This window comes from Podarcis gaigeae, assembly GCF_964106915.1.
Source record: "Podarcis gaigeae genome assembly, chromosome: 7".
Classification (NCBI taxonomy): Eukaryota; Metazoa; Chordata; class Lepidosauria; order Squamata; family Lacertidae; genus Podarcis; species Podarcis gaigeae.
The window spans coordinates 85,430,654-85,455,311 of record NC_139683.1 but is presented as its reverse complement, the minus strand read 5'-3'; the positions used below and the strand labels follow the sequence as shown (position 1 = coordinate 85,455,311).

The following is a 24,658-nucleotide window of genomic DNA, read 5'->3' as shown; positions in this document are numbered from 1 at the left end:
TATACATTTTTGAGAGTTTCCATGGTGTTAGATACCATCGATGTTGCATTTTTTGAAAGTTCCCTCTAATCGTGTAACAATTTGTGAATTTCCAATTGATCTTCCATAAATTTTCCCATTGGGCCATGGTTATTGAATGGCCAAAATCCTGAGACCACCTCACCATTGCCACTGTTACCTCCTCCTCCTTGACTGTCCAGTCAAGGAGGAGTCGGTAAGTTTTGGAAAGAGTTTTTCTTTTAGAATTTACAAGATCAGATTCTACTGAGTTTCTACTGAGAACCCCTTTTGTTTGTCAGATTTAAATTTTTCAAATAACTGGTGGTATTGGAACCAGTCTGAAATGTGTTCTCTTATTTCCTCAAATTTTTTTAATTTTATTTGGTTATCTTCATTTTTTAGAAGTATTTTATATGTTGGCCAGCTTTCCTGAGTATTCTTCCGTTTTACTGCTATGGCTTCTACTGGAGAAGTCCACCACGGGACTTTAGACTCCATCAGGTTTTTATATTTTTCCCATACAGCAAAGAGTGACTTTCTTATTATATGGTTGGTAACATTTTTATGAATTTTCACTTTTCCATATATTAGGTAGGCGTGCCATCCCCAACGGTTGTCAAAACCTTCCAGGTCCAGGAGGTCCGGATCCTGCAACGTGCACCAATCTTTTAACCAGGTGAAACAGGCTGCCTCATAATAAAGTTTTAGGTCGGGTAGGGAAAAGCCTTCTCTCTCTTTTATGTCTATTAAGATCAGGTGTTTAATCCTGGGTTTCTTCCCTTCCCACAAAAATTTGGAAATTTCTCTTTGCCATATCTTGAGACAACCTGCTTCACCGAGTATCAGAATCATTTGAAATAAAAAGATTAATTTTGGAAGCACGTTCATCTTTATAAGCACATTCATCTTTCCCCAAAATGTCTAGCTATACAGTCATACCTCGGGTTGAAGTATCTTCGGGATAGGTATTTTTGGGTTGCGTGCTGCGGCGACCTGGAAGTAACGGAGCAAGTTACTTCCGGGTTTTGCCGCTCATGCATGCACAGATGGTCAAAATGATGTCACGTGCATGCACGGAAGCGGCGATATGCAGACGCGCGCATGCGGGTTGCGTTCGCTTCTGGATGCGAACGGGGCTCCAGAACGGATCCCGTTCACATCCAGAGGTATACAGTGGTACCTCAGGTTAAGTACTTAATTTGTTCCGGAGGTCCATTCTTAACCTGATACTGTTCTTAACCTGAAGCACCACTTTAGCTAATGGGGCCTCCTGCTGCTGCCGCGCCGCGCCGCCGGAGCCCTATTTCTGTTCTCATCCTAAAGCAAAGTACTTAACCTGAAGCATTATTTCTGGGTTAGCGGAGTCTGTAACCTGAAGTGTATGTAACCTGAAGCGTATGTAACCCGAGGTACCACTGTATTTACACAATGGGTCCTGAGTGATTGGCTAATTCCGGGCTGCTCCTGTAGGCCAATGAGGTTTCAGATTCACTTCATCCAGGAGCCTGATTGGCTGCTCCTGCAGGCCAATCAGGTCGCTGATTCACTTCCACCTGGAGCTGGATTGGGTGGCTCCTGTGGACCAATCAGATTGCTGCATTCTGGATCCTACTGATCTAGGATTCAGCTCAGTACATAACAGGCAAGTAGCTAAACTCACGCTATACAGAAGAGGGTGGCTGAGTGCTGTGTGGCAATGCTGAGAGGACTTGGCGAGAGTGTGCCACTGCTTTAATGGCCCACTCACAGCAGTGCTGATGAAGTGTGAGAAGGGCCAGCCCAAGACATTTTGGCACCTAAGGCAAACCACAAAACGGCCAAAAGAAAACCCAGCCAGGGAAGATGGGGTGGGTGAAGATCTACATCAGGAACAAGAAGGAAATTGAACTGGGAATCAAATGGGTGGAAGGGGCCCACTCTGAATCGCCCTGGGGCAGGTGCAGAACCCAGGAGACCCCAGAGGGCAGCCCCCATCATTTCCTCTCTAAAGGTGGGAGGAGACCAGCAGCACCTCTTATTTGCTAAGAGGCCACTGTAGAGATGACATTTCAGAGGGCGGCTGCCAAGGAGGTGGCAGATCCAGCTCCAAGGAGCATCTCAATGCCCCCATGGCAGCAGTAGTGGGCAGTGCATTCATTGGAGGCCAGATCTGCTGTCCCCATGGATCCTGCTGTCCCAGACAGTTGGCCTCACCTTGCCTCTGGAATGGGCCAGCCTTGAGTGTGGGAATACACACAAATGTTCCCTGCCTCCGTCAAGGGCTGCTGCAAACATCACCTCCACCTGAACCTTGCTGAGCCAAATGGGGAAACGGATTTTTCAGCCTCATCTCATTTGTGCCCAGGAGTGACACCTCTATCGCACCATCCTGCTAATTAAACCATTTGATTCCTGGATGCAAATTTCCTTTTGCTGTTATTTCTTATTGTAGGAAGGAGGCAGTTTGTGCCGGAGGGAACGAGCTTAGAACAATCACGGTTGGGTTCCATATTTATTTCTGTATATACAAATGCAGCACCTTCATTATTCATCCCCCTTCAGGGCAACTATCTCATAATAATAAAAACGTCAAAAGGAATACACAGATACATATATCCACCAATAGAGAAGGTTCTACAAATATGCCTGGAGAGACTGTGATTTATGACCTAGCGAAAATGGGGATGGGGTGAGGATCCTGCTGCGCCAGCTGAAATGTAACTCCTTCTTGACTATCTGCGTTGGTTACTGGAATCAGTCATCTCACAGGGCAATGCTCTGAGCACCTATGTATTAATGTTAGGTGTTTAGAAAGGTGATACATAAAGCCATATGTGCAGTGTGAATGTACACTGGTAGCTCACGGCTGTGCCGTTCTCTCTGAGTAAATCAAACCCCCACCCTTTTCCATGGGAGTAGGCAGGGGGGCAGCTGTTCTCCCCCAAATCCAGTAAATAAATAAAAATACTTAACTAACTGACCATTCGCATCACAGATAGATCAGTTCTGCCCCCCATAAATCCTGCCTCCCACGAACATAAATCCTGGCTACGTCCAGGCTCCTTTCTAGGAAAGGGCAAAGTGATTTGGACTGCACTTCTACGAACCTTTCCACTGCACCATTCACAGCTGCCTTAAGATTTCCCTCTCCGCACTTCCCTTTGTCTAGTGATTTCTAGTCTTGGGTCTTTTATCCCACCGCATTCTCCAGGAAAACCCGATGTTTACTGCTGAATTGGAACAAATATCAATAGTTTTTTCTGCAGATTGCATTTTTTTTGTGATTCACCTGCAGGGGAAGTTCCTAACTCACTGAGGGTTTGAAACCCATTGGCTCCCCTCACCTAGTTTAGGCTGCCAGTCAGAGCCATTTCCTGGGCTGTGGCCGCTGTCACATGCTGACAACTTCTAGGAGCCACAGGTGAAAGCTGAGTGCAGGGTGGGGACCTAAGGTGGGAACTACCCCTGAAGGAGCACAACATGCCCCCCCACCAGGAGTCCCACCCCTCCCCTAACACCCTATGCACTCCAGAGATTGCAATACTGTGCAGCTAAATAAACCCCACACCTCAGCAATAAGAATGTCATATCTTAGGGCTGTCGTTCTTCCTAGGCTTCTGTTTCGTTTCTGGCACTTGAAAATTCCCCTCCTCAACTTCCCATACCACTTCTATCCCTCGAGTCCTTGGGTAACACTCCTTCATCCTGGGCATCTTTGCTTTTGACGTTAATCCCATTATCTCTCTAGCCTCCATCTTTTTTACTACCTCACTTGTTTATAACCATATCTTGGTTGCCAGTGGAGTCATAAATCTCTTTTATGCCTCTGGTGAGTGACACCGTGGAAATGCTCCGAAGGAAAACTCATATTGCTATAATACAGCTTACTTTGTGCACCTCAAGCACTGTGGTGTCTGGTTCCCTCGCTTATGTGTGTGTGCGTGTGTGCATATTTAAGAGAAAGAACATATCAAATGAGGATGAGGATGAACCATTAATGAGTACTCTTTGGGTTAAGTCAGTCAACCAGCTACAAATCCACCTAACAGTTGCCTTGTCTAGCCCACATTTGACCAGCTTTTTCCGCAAGAATATCAAGGCCCCAGTAGATAAAAACAAAATGGCCTCAAACCATATAGAGAAAGTTGAAGGGATGATGGAGCAGCTCCCACAGAAGCAGCTGCAGCAAAAAGACTTGACAAAGGGGTGGATTAGAGCCCTAAGATTCCCAGGGACACAATTCACATGAAAATCACAGAAGCTGAGGCCGCAGCCAGCAAGGCGTTCAACATGGGTGTGAGGCACAATGAAAAGATCCAGTCTGTTATAATGGCTAGTAAGGAACTCAGCTAAAGGTATGAACCAGGGGGACTGTGTTAGAAGAAGGATTGGTTTGGGGGTCCCAGAATTCTCTAGGTGGGCTTCCTCCATCTAGCCTTCCAGACTATGGATGTTGGAAAAAACCACAGAGTCTGACATATAGACTTACCTCTGAAACTCATATGGCACATAGTCATATAGCTTGAGTATTACCAGGTAAAAGAACTCTTGAATAAAAAACACCCCCTGAAACTGGCTTGAAATGAAAAACAAGTGCTTTTCCTCCAGGATTTGAGCAAGGGATATGCCATGCAGAGATAAAACCTTGATACCAGCTACAGAGAAACTGCAGGAGACAATCTCTGATGTAGGTGGGACTTCCCTTTTCACCTCATTGTTCACGGAGGGCATAAACCATTCAGCCACAACACACAAAGGAACCAGGCACTTTATGTCTTTATTTAAGATGGAGCAGTCCTGGTCACTGGAAGAACAGGAGGACAAAGTACGTAAGATACAGACAAAATAGGGACATATTCCAGCAAAGATAAACTACATTCAGCACCACTCCAGGACATCCAGATTTTTGTGATTCTACCAAAAACAAAGTTTCCCACAGAAACTGGAAGTGCCCCTGTTGCTAGACCACATTCACCTGAATTGGCATGGCTATGGCATTATGAACACGCCACAATTTCAGCAGCTGGCAAAAGGCTACAAGAGCAGGGAAACATCTGCTAACAGCATCACCCTCCTTTTCCTTCTCCAGTGTTCTGCCAGACACCTGCAAAATGTTTGCCTGAACAGACTGCGGGAACCTCCCTCTGGAGAATCTCTAGCAAGAGGGCACACAATGGATCAAAAGGGTATTGTGTTTGAAAGTTCTTTGTCACACCAAAAGGTTGTGAGTTGAATTGGCATCTGAAACAGGGAGTGGGGGACCTTTGAGTCATATCTGGGAGATCTCATTAAATGAAAAAGGTTTCCAAACTTCTTTAATAATATAAACCCAATGTTACTTGCTTGCAAGAGAGGCATCTCGTTAAAAGCAAGTGTTAAACGATGAAGGGAAACATTTTTCTGCCCCAGGCTTGTCCAACTCCAAGATAGTGACAATTGCATTATGCACCCTGCCCCAGAGCATAGGAAGGGGGGCACAGTGGGTGCGGACCGTCCCAGGTGTCATCACTGAGGGGGGGTGACAAAATGGCAAAAATATATGTTTTTAAAATAAGAAATTCCCATTGCGGGGGGGAGGGGAGAGGTTTTAAGTGCTTATGCTCACAATGTTAAGTAAATAAACCAGAAAATAACACTTGCAACTGTAAGTATCTTATTTTTCCTTCTTTTAATAATTTCAATGCGAGAAGAAATTTTCTGCACCGGGTACCACCTGACCTTGCTATGCCACTGCACCCCCCCCCTTCCCTTCCAATATAAAGAAGTAGCAAGAGACCCTGAGGGGAGATTTATATTTGTGAAATGCTAGCTTAACAATTAAATATTGTAGAGGGAAAGAGAAATTGGAGAGGGAAAAGGGGTCATGGGGGAGAAAATTGTGGATGGGGTCAGGCCTGTGCGGGGGGAGGGGGGTAACCTCAGGCCAGGGGTCCTGCCAGAGACTGGCTGCTTTTTTGCTTGAGTTTATAACTTTGTTCTAACAAGACTTCTTCCCGGGCCTCAGGCAAGCTCTGCATGAGCCTGGATGGGATAGTACCGTTTCTGCATCTCCATGCTGTGCACGCATGGCACTCACAATGATGCAGAAAATATGTGATCACAAAGGCTACTTTCTTCCTTACTTATGACCAGGTGATACTTCTAGTTATATGAAATGCCGCCTCCGACAATATATCTCATCAGTCAAGGGCGGAATGAAGAGAAAATGTTCCTGCCACACGACGTGGGGGGCAGAGTAGAAGTATAGCAACAAAATTCTTCTGGATGTTCTCCTGCACATGCTTCACTGAAAGGAATGAGGGTCACACAAGCATATAAAAATATGCAAGCTATCAGTGCAGTTATCACAGGGTGGGATTTGGACAGGGGAAACAGAAATTGTACATATGAAACAAAACAGAGCCATTACTGTTTGGTTTATACAGTTCTCTGACTTCACTGGGGGTTAACCAAGGAAATAAACTCCGTTGCAGCATATTTCACTTACAGCATCAACAAACACAGGTAAACTCACCAGTTTCAATCAACCACTGACTGACAATGTGATAGACAATCATCAACACTTCAGGCAGGCTCCATTAGAGTGACATGGCAATAGCTGGGTTCTTGGCAGAGGAGTTGCCATGGCAACGCACCCAGGACAATGCATACGATGAGATGCACCTGTGAGAGCACAAAACATTAGGCAGAGAAGGGGAAATATTTCTGGATTCACAAATATAAAGCAGCCTTCTGTGTCCTTGGGTGTTTAAGCATTTGCTATCCGAAAGGCTTTGAAATTTCCCCCAAGATGTGGTGGGAAATTTAGGGAGCTTGTGAGGTATAACCATAACTGTCAACTTTTCCCTTTTCTTGCAAGGAATCCTATTTGGAATAAGGGAATTTCCCTTTAACAAAGGGAAACGTTGACAGCTATGGGTATAACCTCCCCCCACCCCACTTCAGAATCCCCTCATTTATAGTTGATATAAAAATTGGGGTTTGGCTTTTGCTGCCACTCCCCATGGGACTCTGAGTCCCCGAAGACCATGATTGGTCAGAGAAGAATGGATGAAGGCAGGATCCAGTGGAGAGCAAGGCAGATATTTATTTTTCTGTTGCAACAGAGTTCTTGCCCTTCCTTCCAAGGAGGGAGAGACCCTGAACAAAAATGTGCAGGAACCTTTAAAGACTTTTGACACTGCCCAACTGCCTTAGCCAAAGACCACCCCGAAATCATCACAGGAAGTGGTCTACAGCAGAAATCCTGTCTGCCAGGATACCAGATAACGGTCACTGACTGCATTACCTGGGCAGCCTAGCCATTCTTTTGTGATGGTTAATACTTTAGTTCCTGGTCACAGGCTTACCCTATTCATACACAAACACGTCCTTAAGACAGGATTTGTAAGCAAAAAGGCAATGGGAAGGCTTTCCCAGTTTGCCTCCCTTATTGCAGAGGAATACTTGAAGTCATTGGGAGAGTCAAAATAGCTTCAGGATTGCTCTCCCGTACTATTTCAGATACATGGTTTATATATTTAGATATGTGTGCATTTATGAATATGTATTCTATATTTGAGACCTTAAAAATTCTTATAACACAGTACGGTGGGACATGGGTGGTGCTGTGGGTCAGAAGGTCGGCGGTTCGAATCCCCGTGACGGGGTGAGCTCCCATTGCTCAGTCCCAGCTCCTGTCAACATAGCAGTTTGAAAGCACGTCAAAGTGCAAGTAGATAAATAAGTACCGCTCTGGCAGGAAGGTAAACAGCATTTCCGTGCGCTGCTCTGGTTCGCCAGAAGCGGCTTAGTCATGCTGGCCACACAACCCAGAAGCTGAACACTGGCTCCCTCGGCCAATAAAGCAAGATGAGCACCGCAACCCCAGAGTCGTCCATGACTGGACCTAATGGTCATGGGTCCCTTTACCTTTAACATAGTACAGTGGTTAAAGTATCAGAATACGACCAGGGCAGCCCAGCTCCAAGTGTCTCCTTGCAGCCCTAAAACCTCAAGGCCACACACAGTCTCTTGGTCAAACATACATTTGGCAACGGTACGATACAATACAATACAATACAATACAATACAATACAATACAATACAATACTCTTTATTGTCATTGTCCCATGCAGAAGAATGAAATGGAAAAAATCTACATCAGACATTCAAAAACCCACAAGCCTGCTATCCCAGCCTGGTCAGCCCCTAAAAACTCTGATACCCCATAATCAAATACAATATACCCACATAAAGACTACCTTACACTGCGTTTAAAACCAAAATCACATTTGGATAGAAACTGTTTCTAAGGCGGGGGAAGGGGTGGCCTTGAGCTCCTGGGGTGTGGATTTAGCTGGGGGGCGGATGAATGGCAGAGTCTAACTCAAGGCAGCCAACAATCTCCCTCACTAGTTGGCGCCACTGCACCCCACACACACAAAAAATGGTGCAGGGCAATCCACATACTGGCTTTTCGAGGCAAAATTACTAACTCCCCAGCAGGGATCAATAAAAACCAAAACATCTATCTGCAAAGAGGAAGTGTTTCATTTAAATCACAGAAAGCCTAGGCAATGAAAACCTGAAACGTCTAAAATAAAATAAACAAATATCAAACATGCCATTTGCTCATCAGACAAATCCATAACATAAAGGTTTCTCCAGCTACTCCTTGCTTGTTTGTTTTTACTGGCCCCTCATGAGCCAGTGAGGATCCTAAACTGGTTTTATGGCTGTGATGCATCAGTTGTGGGACTTCTTTGTGACAGTGCCTGAAACAGAGAGAGGGCTTATACAGATTTTTCCCCACAAAAGGCTAGTATTTCCCAGCAAGCAGGCAGGTAAGTCCACACCGAAGTACCTTAAATATGCAAAGATTTTCCTCTCTCAGAGTTGCTTTGGTTAATTACTTTGGGAGATGTTTAACATATTGGAAGGATTGGCTCTTTGAACTTCAGAGAGACTTCTTCAGGTGGGATAATCTCCTTGTTATAATCCTGATTTTAGATATATCTGGCTGACCTTCTTATAACCTGGTGCCAATGATTAAGAGTGTGGCCTTGCCTTTCTGGCATCATTAGGTATCTCTCCTAATAGATACTGTTCTAGTTTTTCCTACACCACATGAGAAGAGAGGTGCATGGCTGCTGCTGCTGCTGCTGCTGCTGCTGCTACGCAGAACCATAGAATCATAGACTTGGGAGGGACCCTGAGGGTTATTTAGTCCAACCCCCTGCAATGCATAAATCTCAACACGTCGCCTATTACTCTCCCCTTCTCTAAGCTCCTAAGCCCCAGATGCAGCAACCTTACTCCACAGGGGAGTTGCTCAATCCCCTCGATCATTTTGGTGGCCCTTTTCAGAACCTTTTCCCATCTCCACAATATTTTTTTTGAGCTGAGGTGACTAGAACAGCACACCGTCTTCCAAATGTGATCACACCATGGATTTGTATAACGGCACCATGTTTCTGCCAGTTCTGTTTCCAGTTCCTTTCCTAAGGATCCCTCTTTTCTCTCTCTCTCCTTTTGTGCTGATGAAAGGAGAATCCAGCTCTGCGGACAAGTCACGCTTTTGAGTGCAAAATGCTTCATTGGCATTAATTTATGATGACTACAGGACACAGGTTGTGAGTTTTTGCCTCCTTTGGTTTGACAGAGTCAGTGTGTGTGTCAGGGGCGAACGAAGGCGTCGCGACACCTGGGGCGGGGACGTCACTATGTAGGACACATGTGCAATGTCGCTACATACGACGCATGTGCTGTACATAGCGATGCCACACATGCACTGTACATAGTGGTTTGCCAGTGGCGACTCTCCAGCACCATACGGACTGTGCTGGGATCCTCTGCTTACAGCTCCAGCCGTGAACAGAGGATCCTCCATTTGTGGCTGTGGTGGCGATGGAGGGATCCCATCGCCGTCCATACAGCGCTGGAGCGGTGCCAACGGCAAACCACTATGTACAGCGCATGTGCAGCATGGTTACCTACGGTGCATGTGTGCGATGTCACACATGTGCTGTACATAGCAGTTTGCCGCGGCAGCCACAAACAGAGTATCCTCCACATGCGGCTGTGGCGGTGCCTTCATGTCACCCCCCCAGACATGGCACCCGTGGCACACTGCCCCCACCCCACCCCCGTTGCGACGCCACTGGTGTGTGTGTGTGTGTGTGAGAGAGAGAGAGAGAGACCTTGTCTCTATGTTATATATATATATATATATATATATATATATATATATATATAATTTTATTAGTTTTTTTAACATATCATTTTCTTTTTTTAAAAAAAAATAATTTTTATTAACAACCAATCAAATCACATTAATTCCAAATTATACCGTTACATAATAAATTCCAAATATTTAGTCAAATTTTAAATTTTTTTGGGGGGTATCCATGCCTCGAGCTCAGAAAGGGTCCAATCCTCTCGTTTTTTTAACATATCATTTTCAACAGTTATTAAACATACTTTTACATCTTATTCAAATTTTTGACTTCCATCAATCCTGTCTGAAAATTTTCCAATCCAATCTCTCTGTATGCATTTCTTATCTTCCCTATTACATTTCAAACTCATAAGCAATATCTCTCTCTTTTTCGACTCTGTAACACTTCGTATATATCTCCTTACAAAATTTCCTGTAGTCCTACTAGCGCAATTTGTTGATTACAGCTTACTCTTCAAATAATTCATATGCTTCTTCCAATCTTCTCTAAATCTCTGGTCTCACGGGTTTCGAATCCTTCCTGTCATTTTGTCCAATTCTGCATAGTCCATTAATTTCGTCTGCCATTCTTCTTTCATCGGAATTTCTTCTTGTTTCCATTTCCATGTCTCTATGTTGGTCGTGTGTACACAGGCACCCAGGCTCCTTTGTGAAGCCTCCTCTGCAGGGACGGTGGTGGAAGGAAGGCCCATCGTGCCGCTGCCTTGCACCTTGAGCAGACACCCACCCTGCGCTCACACTTCCTATGACATTCCTTGGGGGCTGCCTCCTTTCCCAAACAGTTGTGGGCAGGAGGGAGCAATTTTGGCCATTGCCCAGGGCTGTGGGGCTCAGTCCCAGCCCAGCAGCTGTGGCGACATCAGTTCCTGGAGGGGGAACGCTCAGGAGAAAGTAGTGGGGGCAGATCCACGATGAGTGGTCAGAGAGCAAACTGGGAAGAGGAGGAGATTTTGGAAGCTGAAGGGGCAACAGGTTTTAGTGAGCAAGAAGAGGCTGTAGCAGAGAGCAGTCCAGACTCAAAGGCTGAAGAGGAGGCTGGAGGAGACTGGAACCAGCTCCCTTCTCTCCTGGTCTCGTAGAACACAGAGAGAAACTAAAAGGGCAGAGGAGAGGTTGGTTGTGCACAGGTGCAGTCTATGACTGCTTGGAGGAAAAACCCTGGACTTAGGCAGCTGTGGGAAGCAGGGACTTTCATTCCTCACAACTACCTCATTCAGGTAAGACCTACTGGGAAGAGCTGGAATCGCTAGGCCTGTGCTGTTTTGGTTTATCTGAATAAAGAGTTAACTTCACTGACACCAGTTTTGTTGTTGTTGTTGTCGCTGCTGACCTTCACCTGACTCCCGCTTCTGACATGTGGCCAATTCTTCCCATTTTTGGTCTTTGCTGTCCCTGCTCCACATTGCAGGCATAACATTTTAGGGATGTTTTAGGGTCACTTCCGGGTTCAGTGAGATGTGCACATGACTGGTCGCACATATATGAGATGCACCTAAAATGGTCACTGCCTGTACAGTGGCACCTCGGGTTAAGTACTTAATTCATTCCGGAGGTCTGTTCTTAACCTGAAACTGTTCTTAACCTGAAGCACCACTTTAGCTAAAGGGGCCTTCTGCTGCTGCTGCGCCGCCGGAGCATGATTTCTGTTCTCATCCTGAAGCAAAGTTCTTAACCCGAGGTACTATTTCTGGGTTAGCGGAGTCTGTAACCTGAAGCGTATGTAACCTGAAGCGTATGTAACCCGAGGTACCACTGTACTCAGTTTCAAATACCAGCAGTAATGTTTACACATAAATAATGTGACACAAATATTTTTGCAAAAAAAATGGAACTGTTCCTTTGGAGCACGCTGATTCTTACACCCTGTGGGAATTAAACTTATGAGAGACCTTGTTTACTTTACTGCTTTAAGCTGCTTGAGTTTAGTTAACCTGGGTAGAATGTTAAGTCCTTTGAGGATTTTAAACTGCTTAAATTGCTCCGAAGATCAGCTTAGTCTTAAACTGTTCAAAAGGTTTACAGTGCAGCAATTAATGCACTCTAAGCTGATTTAAAAGCTTGAATTTTACTTACCGCACTCCCATTGCCCCACCTCACTTTTTAAATGTAATTTCTTTGTCCAGTCATATCTTACCTGAAAATGTAAAAGGTAAAAGTAAAGGTAAAGGACCCCTGGATGGTTAAGTCCAGTCAAAGGCAACTATGGGATGTGGCACTCATCTCACTTTTCAGGCAGAAGCCAGAGCACATGGAAGCGCTGTTTACCTTCCCGCCAGAGCAGTACCTATTTATCTACTTGCTCTGGTATGCTTTCAAACTGCTAGGTTGGCAGGAGCTGGGACAGAGCAATGGGAGCTCAGCCCATCACACAGATTCGAACCGCCAACCTTCTGACGGCAAGCCCAAGAGGCTCAGTGGTTTAGACCACAGCGCCATCTGCATCCCTACACCTGAAAATGTAATAAATCTCCAGTCATATGGTGATTCTACTTAATAGATCCTTGACCTAAAAGTCATTGCCTTGAAGATGTTATTTGAATATCAGAACAAGAACCAAGGAAGTACAGCAAAAGCGAAAGTTGTCACAATCATAACATATCCTTAAATACAGGAATTGCTTCACATCCACATGTATTACATGCATATCATTTGACCTGTCTATACTTCTTAATCTACACTTGAGCCCTATTCACATGATGAATCTGAATTACACCTGTAGACCTCTTCCAGATCTTTGTACATTTAGCCAAACCTTTAAGCAGAGACTATGTGTGGAGGAGTTCTTTGTGATCTGCATCAGTATTCTGAACACTGCACAAAGAGCACGGAGATATGCACATTGTAAGCTCTAGCCAGAGGTACAGCTGAACATGCAGATAAGGGGGGGGGGGTAGGTATAAACTTAAGAACGTAGGCAAAATCTTAGATTAGATATAAGTCTAGATTAGATCCAGCAACTTTTCCATGGGTTTGGGGCCCAAAAGTGAATATACTACCCAAATTACAACTTAAATTTGCACAAATGTTACAAATACCATTAGTGGTATCCTCATTTAGATATTTAAGTGTGCAGGTCTTCAAAAATAAACTATATTGCCATTATTAAGGTTGATTGTGGTCCAGAATGAAGCCAGAGATAGACATTGTCTCACTGGAATCTTTCACTTTTCAGTAGAAGAACTACCATAAAAATGATGCTCATACATTTATGTACTTATTCTATACACTACCTTGGGAAATACCATCATATCTAGAGATAGCATCACAAATAGAATTATTCACCTCCAAAAGCACAAAACCCAGAATAGTAAAAACCATGAGATACAAATCCCCTTTAGAAGGTGGATGTGGATCCCACAACCTTTACTTTATCACAAAGCATCCCAATTTAGATACCTAATTACCCTCATGAATGACACAGGAAAAAAGCAATGGGTACAAGTTGAAAGAAAACTTTATTGGCAGAGGAAGATACAGATGGCATTCATTTTAATAAAAAGGAAAACATAGCAAATATTGTATTGATACCAGTTGAACACTTTAATAATATGGACCAAGGGCATAGAGATTTAACACATTTTGAAAAAATTAGGCATGGTAGTTTAGAAAATAGCTCCTCCTCTTCCATTCCTCTCCTTCTATTTTGTCTTTCTCCCTTTCAAGATGCAGCTGGTAACAGAAGTGATGCAGGTCTATCTGCCTGAAAGGCAGAGCAGTGGGAAGCCGACACATCCATCACAGATCTGCTGTTGGAATTATGAGAGCACCACAGGTTCTAACTGTCAGTCACCAGTTCCAGTTTGCTGCTTCCATATGCTTCCAGCCAGCAGACTCTCCCTCACAATCCCTGCCAATTAATGCCTATTAAGTTCACAGCTTCATTATTGTAAAACAGAACGAGCTGACCCCTCCCTTTCTCCAACAGTCACACACATTCACTGAAGCTGAGATTCATGGTACCTTAAGGAGGTGGTGCAGAACGGCCAATATTTGACCAGATTTCAGGTCCAGAAAACAAAGCAGGGGTGCCCTTTATCACCCCAGCTTTTCATTTCAGCAATCAAACCAGTGGTAAAACAGTGTTAGGCAAATTATCGTATTAAAGGTATTCAAATAAATGGCATGGCCCACACACTTAGTAAGTTTGCTGATGACATCACTCTGGTTTTCTCCGACTTGGAGACCTTGATGTCAGACAACATTCGGGTGATTGAGTGTCTGGACTGACAATCACTCAGAATCTGAAACACCGTGCTTGAACTTTCCTCCTGCAACTCAATCTAAATTACACAAAATTGTCAAATTCAGTCCCCCCCCCCCCCATATTTTTAAATATACAAGTCACCAGACACTGGTCAAAAATAAGCTTAGTATGGATTGTCTGACAGGGATGGCACCCTACTTATAAAGCTTAGCCTGTTTATCTCTCTCTCTCTGGCTTCTTATAGAGGAAGAGAAGGGAGGGGAATGAGCAAAAGACTCCACCTTCCTACCAAAGCCGCTCCTGTGGGATGGAGATGCTGGAGACAGGAGTGGGACCTGCTGGCAGTGATTATTTTTGATTGGCTAGGCAGAGATGGGCAAAGCATTTAAGAAGCCTTTGAGACAGTGAAAAATTTATTAATGACTGTGACAGGAGAAAGATTGGGTTATGGCTCTGGAGGTGCTGGGAGGGCTATTTTGCCCAACAGAAGAGCTTCCGCTGTGAAATGGCAAGAATTGACAGGAGACATAGATATTCTGACATGCGCTCTCTGAGAGAGCTCACAACCCATGCTTGCTTTCCTTGGTGCAGTGCTTTCAGATAAGCAGTGTACTTTGAGCTCACCGGAACCTCTTAAAAAATTCCCCAAAGGAGCTAATGCAGTTACTTCTACACCTGCCAGCGGTCTGGCTTCAGCACCTTGCAGAAGTGGCAGGTGGGAGAAGAGCCACTGTGCAGTGCCTCTGATACGATTACGCTTTCCCAGTGAGTTATTGCTAGGTTAAAGGGCTGTGATAGTGCCAATATCCAAAGCTGGGTTATTGTGTTATTTATGCGCTATTGTCACTGGATATTAGCTCTATGATCAATCCCAGTGACAGAGGCTGCTTAGCCTGTCACACTTTGTTTTATCTTCCATCCTTACTACCTCAAAATTGCTAATCCAATGTCTCTATAACCAATTTAGGGGAGATCAAACCCTGCTGTTACAGAGTGGTATGAAAGCAGGTTCTTGGTCTCCAACATTGCACAGAAGATGAAGTCTTCAGGCTTTGGAGCTAAGCTGCCGCTGCCTGTTGTCTGTCTGTCCATCTATTAGCAAAACACCCATCATTAGGAGAGTGTGTGTGTGTGCACGCGCGCATGCATGTGTGTATTTGTGTAGCAAGAGTGGTTCCTGCCTCTAGATCGCTGTGAGGGAGATTCCTATATAGGGACAAAAAGCCGAACAAGAATGGTAAACGTTCACTTGAATAGGGGAACGCAAAGAGATACATTAAGACAAACCATTGGAGTGGAGGCTAAACCTCCTTGCAACTCAGTCACTGAGAATTAAGCTTTTTCTATCCATATAGTTCTATTCTGGATTCTTCATGGCATAGAATCATAGAATTGTGGAGTGGGCAGGGATCCCAGGGGTCATCTAGTCCAACCCCCTGCAATGCAGGAATCTCAGCTAAAGCATGCATGACAGATGCATGCATGCATGCATGACCCAACCTCTGCTTAAAAACCTCCAAGGAAGGAGAGTCCACCACCTACAGAGAGAGACCGTTCCACTGTCGAGCAGCTCTTAATATCAGAAAGTTCTTCCTGATGTTTAGCTGGAATCTCCTTTCTTGTAAATTGAAGCCATGGGTTTTAGTCCTACCCTCTAGAGCAGGAGAAAACAAGCTTGCTCCCTCTTCCATGTGACAACCCTTGAGATCCTTGAAGGTGGCTATCATGTCTCCTCTCTGCCTCCTCTTTTCCCAGGCTAAACATACCCAGCTCCTCCAACCGTTCCTCATGTGGCTTGCTCTTCAGACCCTTGATCATCTTGGTTGCCCTTATCTGCACAAGTTTAAGCTTGTCAATAGTGTTTTTATGTTGTGCCCAAAATTGGACACAGGACTCCCAAGCGTGGTCTGACCAAGGCAGAATAGAGTGGTACTATTACTTCTCTGATCTGGACACTAGACTTCTGTTGATGCAGCCTAGGAAAGCATTAGCCTTTTTTTTTGTGGTCCACCAAGACCCCTAGATCCCTTTCACATGCACTGCTAATAAAGCCAGGTGTCCCCCATCTTCTATTTGTGCATCTGGTTCTTCCTGCCCAATTCTGTCTTCTGCGGCATTAGCTACACCTCCCAGTTTGGTGTCATCTGCAGATTTGATTAGCACCCCCTCCATTCCTTCCTCCAAGTCGTTTGGAGGCGTCCAAATCAATTAATTTCATAAAATTTCTCTACTGCTGGATTATAAAGCAACCACCACCTTCAAAGTAGTTTACAATATGGGAGATATTTCCTATGACTTGTTGCTAGGAGTGAGACTTCACCCTTAGACCTCCTCATCCCTGTTTCTTTCCGTTTCTGCCCAGTGTGTTCTGCCAATAAACAGCTTTCCTTAGGCTGCAAGGAAGGGAAATGTTATGAGTTTGTGGGTGCCAGGCTCTTGTGTCATGAGTTTCTGGGTGCCAGGCATTGAAGCCCTGGGCATTGAACATCTGGAGAGTTGATCTAAGCCTTGTTTAGATGTACCCCCAAGCTCTACATTTGATTATTGGCTATTAAAAACTAGTTGAAACCATTTTATTTCATTCACAAAAGAATTGGAGCAGTACTATTACTTCCCTTGATCTGGACACTATACTTGTTGATGCAGCCTAGAATAGCATTAGCTTTTTTTGCTGCTGCATCACACCATTGACTCATGTTAAGCTTGTGGTCCACCAAGAGCCTTAGATCCTTTTCACTTTTACTGCTAGTAAGCCAGGTGTCCCCCATCCTATATTTGTGAATCTGGTTCTTCCTGCCTAAATGCAAAACCTTACATTTGTCCCTATTGAAATTCAGTTTGTTAGCTTGTGCTCAGTTCTCCAATCTGTTAGGGTCAGGGTCATTTTGAATTCTGATTCTGTCTTCTGCACCAATAGATACCCCTCCCAGTTTGGTGTCATCTGAAAATTTGATGATCAACTCCTTCATTCGAGTCATTTATAAAGCCATTGAAGAGCAATGGGCCCAGGACCCCACTTGTGGCTTTTTTCCAGGAGGACAAAAATGTCCAAGAGGACATTACTTTTTTATTATGATTTTCAGTTTTATACATTTCAATAACTTCACAATCATTTTAACATTTCAAAATTCAACTTCCGTTCCCCTATTTCTGTCACTTAATATTTTATATTTTTCCCCCCTGCATATCCAAATTAACTTAATTTGCTCATTTATTCATCTACTTTAAATATACTCTTATAAAACTGCAGGTTATTACAATGTTCTTATCTGTTTACAGTTTATTTGTAAATATTTCCATTCTTTTGTAAGCAGTTTGTAAGCAGTGGGTTTCGCCATTTCTGCATATTTCATAAGATTTGCTATCCATTCTGGGACTTCTTCCTTCCATTATTGGACAAGTAACCTAAGGGACCACACTGGAGACTCATGGTGTTTTTTAAATACTGTAAATTCCGGCCCATAAGGCGACCTTTTAACCCCGAAAAAGAGGTTTAAAAGTCAGGGGTCGCCTTATACGCCGGATATCCGCCCCCCGCGCGGAGCTCGCCCCCCCGCGCTGCTTCAGAAGCAGCAGCAGGGTCGGCAGGGTCAGCTCCATGCCGGGCGGCCTTCTCCCGGCGCAGAGCTGCCCAGCGTATTAGGCAACTGGGCTTATAAGACGAACCCCCAAATTGCAGCTGCCAATTTGGGGGGTCGTCTAATACACCCAGGCGCCTAATACGCTGGAATCTATGGTATATATCTAATTGGGGGAACTGGGTCTTGGTGGGAGGAGAGCTGTATTGGAGTTGCGGGCCTCGCCGCTGTCGCTGCCTGGAAGAGAAAAGATGAGAAACCCAGAAAGATGGGTTATCAACATAATAATAAATGAAAATATTCATTTATTATTATGTTGATAACCCATCTTTCTGCAACAATCTCAAGGTGGCTTACATTAGCCTACCTTTCTTCCTTCCTCATTCCATCGCTGAACTCTTCTTGAATCAGGGAGCTGCCCCCCACCCCGCAGCCAGATTCTCTCTGGCCTCCCTGTTCCTCATGAACAAAGATCAACACTCACTATCCATATTGCCATCGGTGGCATTCATTCATTCATTCATTCGTTTCTTGATACTCTCTATCTAACAGCTAAACCTCTGTTGAAGAAAATCGTTGCTCAAATAGTTGCTCTTCCCAAAGTCATCATCCCATCCCTGAACTCTTCTTGAATCAGGGAGCTGCCTCCTCCCCACCCCCTGCCCCCACAGCGAGTCAAATTCTCTCTGCCCCCCCCCCTGTTCCTTATGAACAAAGATCAACACTCTCCATCCATGTTGGCATCAGTGGCGTCCATTCCCTGGTCATACAGTCTTACATATATGGTTCTTATCTGCATTAACTCCTCCTTCTTATTTTTAATTACATTTACTTCATCATCCCATTGATGTGGTGATATTTCTACCTCCTCCTCCTTACAGACCAGGGGATGGATCTTTGGCATGTGACAACAGGAGACCAGCAGCCCATGTAGCCTTTGATACCTAGGGAAGAAGAGGGAAAATAATCAGGAAATGGGTTCTAGATACTTCCTTGATACTCTATATCTCTGTGCTGAATTTAGAGCACCTGGCAACTAAACCTATTTTCAGAATCCTCTGTTGGAGAGTACAGCAAGCAGTTGAACCCACGGAGGAGGGCATCTTATCAAAGGACCCGCCAAAATTGGGAGATGCTCTTCTTGTGATGATGCCCACAAGGGGGAAGGCAAGCCATTTCCCTCAAAGCATCTAAGATGGCCCTGAGAACAATCCTCAAAAATAAATCTAACCATGACCTGATTCCCTATGCTTCTAAATCTTAAGGGGTAGCAAAAGAAGCAGACTGTGGAAAGAAGAAGAGCTCCGACTTACAGGCAAGATGAAGAAATTTTCATTTTTCAGAAGACACAATTCATGTAAACAACCTCTTTTCTTTGAACTATCCTCAAATAGTTGCTCTTCCCAAATTCTCAGCCAAGTCACTCAGCAGGGAGACATGTCACAATAGAGGACATGACCCTGTTACTGTAGCTATCATACGTAACAATTGGCATTGTTCCTCTTATATTTTTCAAATATATCTTTCAGTGGGTTAAGCAGTTTTATTCAATTTATTTAGAAAAGATCACGAGGTGGCTTTACAGTTGCATTTCTCCTCTGTTTTCTGTGCTTTTCCTACTTTCTTGCGTTGTAAACCACCCCCTGCCAAGTTTGGGTGAAGGGTGGTGTTATATAAATTCAATAAGCCACATAATCATAATAATGCATCTCTCTCTTCCAGAAAGCTCCCGCCCAGGCACTTTAAGGAGCAAAGCGCAGCAGCCGCACCCCAAACTACGGCTGCCATTCGTCCGGGTTTTCCCCATCACGTCTGCAAATTGGGCAGGGAAATGGGGCGCTTTTTGCGGAATCGGTAAAACCCGGACATATGGCAAGGGAGATTATTTTCTTTGCTCCTTTTTCCCCGAAAATAACCCTTTAAAAATCCAAAAAGGCCCCCAAACTTTTGTTTTGTTTTGTTGGGGGAGCTGTTCCCCCCAAAAAATCTCAACATATCTGTCCGGATTTCCACTTGAGGGAATATGGCAAAGCACGAGGATAAGCCTCGTTGTTACGCGCAGGCGCATCCGCGTCCTGAAACCGTTGGTTGAGAGCACGCAACGAACCGCGCGCTAGGCTCCAGTGCGCACGCGCAGGCTCCTTCCGTTACTTTCCCCCTCCCTCCCGCTTCGGAGGAAGGGGCGGGGCATCCGGAGCTCGCCGGAGCCCCCCGGAAGTCAGCCGCTGGTGGCGCGAGCCTGACGCAAGCCGGGCGCTCTGTCGGGGACGGCGAGGCCCCTCTCTATGGTCGCCGGGACGATGCTGTGGCGGCTGCTGTGGAGCCTCGGCCGGGGAGGTGCGTCCCGTCTCGGGGCGGAAGGAGGGAGGGAGGGCGCGGCGGGGGCCTCTCGCCCCTCTCCTCACCTCTCTCTCTTTCTCTCCCGCGCGCAGTGAGGCTCCCCGGAGGAGGAGGTGGAGGAGGAGGAGGCGGCACCGTCGCCCTCTGCCGCCACCGGCCTGTGGGCCCGGCCCGGCCCTGTGACGGAGACCCCTCGCCGACCGAGGACAGGTGAGGCGCCGAGACCCCGCCGCACCTGCAGCCGCTCTCTCCGTAGGGGGGGGGGCTGTCATTGCCATTATTGCTGTTATTTCTTGGGACTTGTGAGCCGCTTCTTCCTGCCCGCAAGCAGAGGCAGAAAAAATAAAGCCTCAAGCAGGGCTGACAGGAAGAAGAAAAGGGCGAAGGGCAGCCCAGGGAAACGGTGGCGCCAGGTGAGCCTCCCTGGGTTACCTGCGCAGGTGTAAACGACACCCCCCCCCAGGCCTTGAAAAGTTGCTGGATCAGCTTCCTCCGTTACGTTAATTCAACGAGAAGAACTTGCAATTGCATTTCAATTAAAATGCAATTAATTGGTCGCTGGGTTATCGTCTTTCTTAGCGGGCCATTCAAACCACAGGGGCTTCAAAAAAGTTTGGGAACCAGCTATAGCATCTAGATCAAGGGAAGTAATAGAATCACTGAATTCTGCTCTGGTCAGACCTCACCTGGAGTACTCTGTCCAGTTCTGGGCACCACAGTTCAAGAAGGACACTGACAAACTGGAACGTGTCCAGAGGAGGGCAACCAAAATGGTCAAAGGCCTGGAAACGATGCCTTAGGAGGAACGGCTAAGGGAGCTGGGCATGTTTAGCCTGGAGAAGAGGAGGTTAAGGGGTGAGATGATAGCCATGTTCAAATATATAAAAGGATGTCACATAGAGGAGGGAGAGAGGTTGTTTTCTGCTGTTCCAGAGAAGCGGACACGGAGCAATGGATCCAAACTACAAGAAAGAAGATTCCACCTAAACATTAGGAAGAACTTCCTGACAGTAAGAGCTGGTCAACAGTGGAATTTGCTGCCAAGGAGTGTGGTGGAGTCTCCTTCTTTGGAGGTCTTTAAGCAGAGGCTTGACAACCATATGTCAGGAGTGCTCTGATGGTGTTTCCTGCTTGGCAGGGGGTTGGACTCCATGGCCCTTGTGGTCTCTTCCAACTCTATGATTCTAATAAACCTTTGGCTGTTACACAGAGAATTTGGATAGAAAGCAGCATCAGAAACACACCAGGCATGCCTCTGTGGAAAGAAGTGAAGTGCTGTCCTTTCCTTTTAATCACACTTTGCTCCTGTGTGGGTGGATTTTGAAAAGGCAGTGAAAGTAGAAAAATAACGAGATACATCCTTGCTTGCAATCTGAAACATGTTTTGGGTTGGATCGCTTGTGGGAATATAAAACAATCACTGACAGAAAGAGAACCAATTTCCTATATAGGTAAAGGTAAAGGGACCCCTGACCATTAGGTCTAGTTGTGACCGACTCTGGGGTTGCGACGCTCATTTCGCTTTATTGGCTGAGGGAGCCGGCGTACAGCTTCCGGGTCATGTGGCCAGCATGACAAAGCCGCTTCAGGCAAACCAGAGCAGCGCACGGAAACGCCGTTTACCTTCCCGCTGGAGCGGTACCTATTCATCTACTTGCACTTTGATGTGCTTTCGAACTGCTAGGTTGGCAGGAGCAGGGACTGAGCAACGGGAGCTCACCCCGTCGTGGGGATTCGAACCGCCGACCTTCGGATCGGCAAGTCCTAGCCTCTGTGGTTTAACCCACAGCGCCACCCGCGTCCCTTAATTTCCTATATAGTCAGGTACTATATCAGTGGGGCAAAAGGAGAAATAAAGAACAGCGACAAGTTTCTTGTTTATTTCCCCAACAATATATATATAAAACAATATTAAAACGAAAACCTTTAAAATTGGACTACATAACTGGCAATAACCATTCATGGCTGAAATAAAGTTATAAGGCATGAATTTTGTGCTTTATAACTTTGGACTACATTTGGATTGGTAAGAACAATTGTTACAATTCTAAGTGCAAAAGAATTTATGGAAATCCATACTGTGGTATCTTTGTTTGCATATGTCTTGGTTTGCATACATTTTGGATTACAAACACGTCAAACCCAGAAGTGCATGTCCCGGCTCGCAATCTTTTTTTGGATTACAACCCATTTTTTTTTTTATTACGAACAAATTTTTTTTGGAGGTCCCATTGTTGAAAGCGCTCCTTGAGTTAAAACCTGTTTTGGTTTACAAACAGACCTCCAAAACGGATTATGGTTGTAAACCAAGGTACCACTGTATTTTTGCAAATTTTCTTTTTAAATGGTATCACAGCTGTGGCCTTAATAAAAACAAATTGGCTAGAAATGATGGCAAAAAATTGTGATTTGCTATAGTGAGGATAATAATAAGAAATGTATAATTTTAGTTTGTTCGTTGGTTCATTCGTTGAAGGAGACCTAGCTGACCAAGATTGACCCACAGGACAGAAGTTTCTCACCCCTGGCCTAAACTGACACCTCACAGCAAGCCCAAAATCTGGGCCAAACCAGGCCATAAGGCAGAAATGGGAAGCCACAGGCTCTCTCTGGCCCCTGGGACTCTCCCCACATCACACCCCCTGGCTAGAATGTGTCCTTGGATTTTGATCATGCTTCTTGGATGGAGAATAGAGAGGGATGTCTGAGTGCATGTAAATACAAGGTCTACTGTACAACCTTAAAGTTAACATTTGTTGCTCTAATTTTGCACTGGTATTTCCCCCCAGAATGCTACCTTAAAAAGAATTCATTTCTCAGGCTGAAAACAGGTTCTCCATCCCAGCCCTAACCTGAGCTCTTTTTATCATTAGTTCTGTCCTGCGATATTCGATATTCGTGATGGGTGGCAGCTCAAGCAGTTGTCCAGAAGAAGAGTTCTTGTTTGCCTGAGGCTACATTCTTTAAAGCAGACTTCCAGTGTGCTTAAAGGGAAATATGTGCAATTTATATTCTCAGCATGTGATTGTAATGATCAAAGTCATTTTTTCTCTGGAACAAGACTTTCAAGCTCATTCTCATTTTTCAGAGCTCATTGGCTTTTGTTGCAAAACTGTACAAATAAAGGGCTTTAGAAACTGCAAAGTTTATTCACCCTTGGGTTCTTTTTGTGGGGGGCGAAGCGGGGAAACCTTAGCTATTTCAGAGGGAGGACTTTTCACAGAGCGTTTGCTACCTTCACCTTGGTGTAGCCAAATTTTGGCAACTGTAAAGTGATCAGGAAATATTGCTCACTGCAGACACATAGATTATCAATATAGCTTTAGCAAGGATTGTGTTATTTTAATATCTTTGGGAGTCTTATGGAAATAAAGCTTTGAGCTTCTTGTCGCCTCTGCTTTTATGACTTCTGGTCTGCCCAGCTCCACATTACAGGTGTTTCAAAGATGAATTTTGGGCATAGTTATAGTTATAGTTAAGGGTGGGTTGGGGGAGCTAATGTGCCTTGGAAGAGGGCCAAGTCTCTTCTTTCTCTTACTTCAAGCCTCCACCTTGTTGTGTTGTATCAGTTTTAAGCTCAGAGAATTGTGCCTGCAAGCATGATATTCTGCCCCAACAAGACATGGGTCCAATAAGGAAACTCTCAAATAGGAAATGTACCTTTCTCTCAATTTTTTCAATCCAATTTCACATGCCTTTTGTAATAATATTAAACACATACACACAATGCTCTATTGACATTTGGAAAAAATGGCAGAAAAAATACTGTTCGTATATTCACCATTAATGCCAATGAAGTACTATTCTAAAGCTAATACCTCTCTATTAAAAATACATTATTTTGACAACCAAAGGGTTATTGTTTGAAATATTTTTACCAAAATTCACGCCCAATCTCAAGAAAGCAATTAACCTTGGCATTAAGGAACCTTACCTGTAAGATGGCTTCACGTTTATCAACTTTTAGATTTATTGCAAGACCCTGTAGTCCACTCTCATGCCACTCATCTGTTCTCCTGATGGAAAGGTATTTGTGGTAGCAATGTTTAGGAGCTTACTGAATTTTTAAAATGAGATTTTAACAAGTTTAAAACCTAATTGGGAGATGAACCTGAGGGAAACCAAAGATGAAGCTACCTGGTCAGGAATGTGGGGGGAAGGCCCCTTTAAATCTAACACTGTTCTTACAAGGGAACAGGCATTAAAAATAGCTCATAAATGGTATTTTACATTGGTTAATTTTTCTGGTATCTCTTTGGAGTCCTACCATTTGTGCTGGAGAGAATACGGTCAACGGAGCACATATGTGGTGGGAATGTCCAAAACAACAAATATGGT

At 44.8% G+C, this 24,658-nt stretch overlaps 2 protein-coding genes and 1 long non-coding RNA gene across 5 annotated transcripts in view; 2 read left to right on the top strand and 1 right to left on the bottom strand.

The window, feature by feature from the left end:
* PCDH1 (protocadherin 1) overlaps positions 1-24,658 on the top strand; it is a gene marked incomplete at its 5' end in the record, with an annotated part of 192,240 nt that overhangs the window by 148,832 nt on the left and 18,750 nt on the right. The gene's annotated exons all lie outside the window — the stretch shown is intronic.
* LOC310848915 lies at positions 18,718-20,086 on the bottom strand. Its single transcript, XR_014566685.1, has 2 exons — positions 19,018-20,086; positions 18,718-18,915 (listed from the first exon to the last, which is right to left on the bottom strand). It is a non-coding gene; the product is annotated as an uncharacterized lncRNA (long non-coding RNA).
* The window catches only part of DELE1 (DAP3 binding cell death enhancer 1), a 20,762-nt gene continuing 16,262 nt past the window's right edge, over positions 20,159-24,658 (top strand). The window contains exons 1-2 of one of the 3 annotated variants that reach the window (XM_083748467.1): positions 20,159-20,317; positions 20,413-20,530. In XM_083748467.1, coding sequence (XP_083604593.1) covers positions 20,266-20,317; positions 20,413-20,530 — 170 coding nt within the window. In that variant the 5' untranslated portion in view covers positions 20,159-20,265. Of the gene's footprint in view, positions 20,327-20,412; positions 20,531-24,658 lie in introns of all 3 variants that reach the window. The other 2 variants (XM_083748466.1, XM_083748465.1) reach the window with 2 other exon arrangements.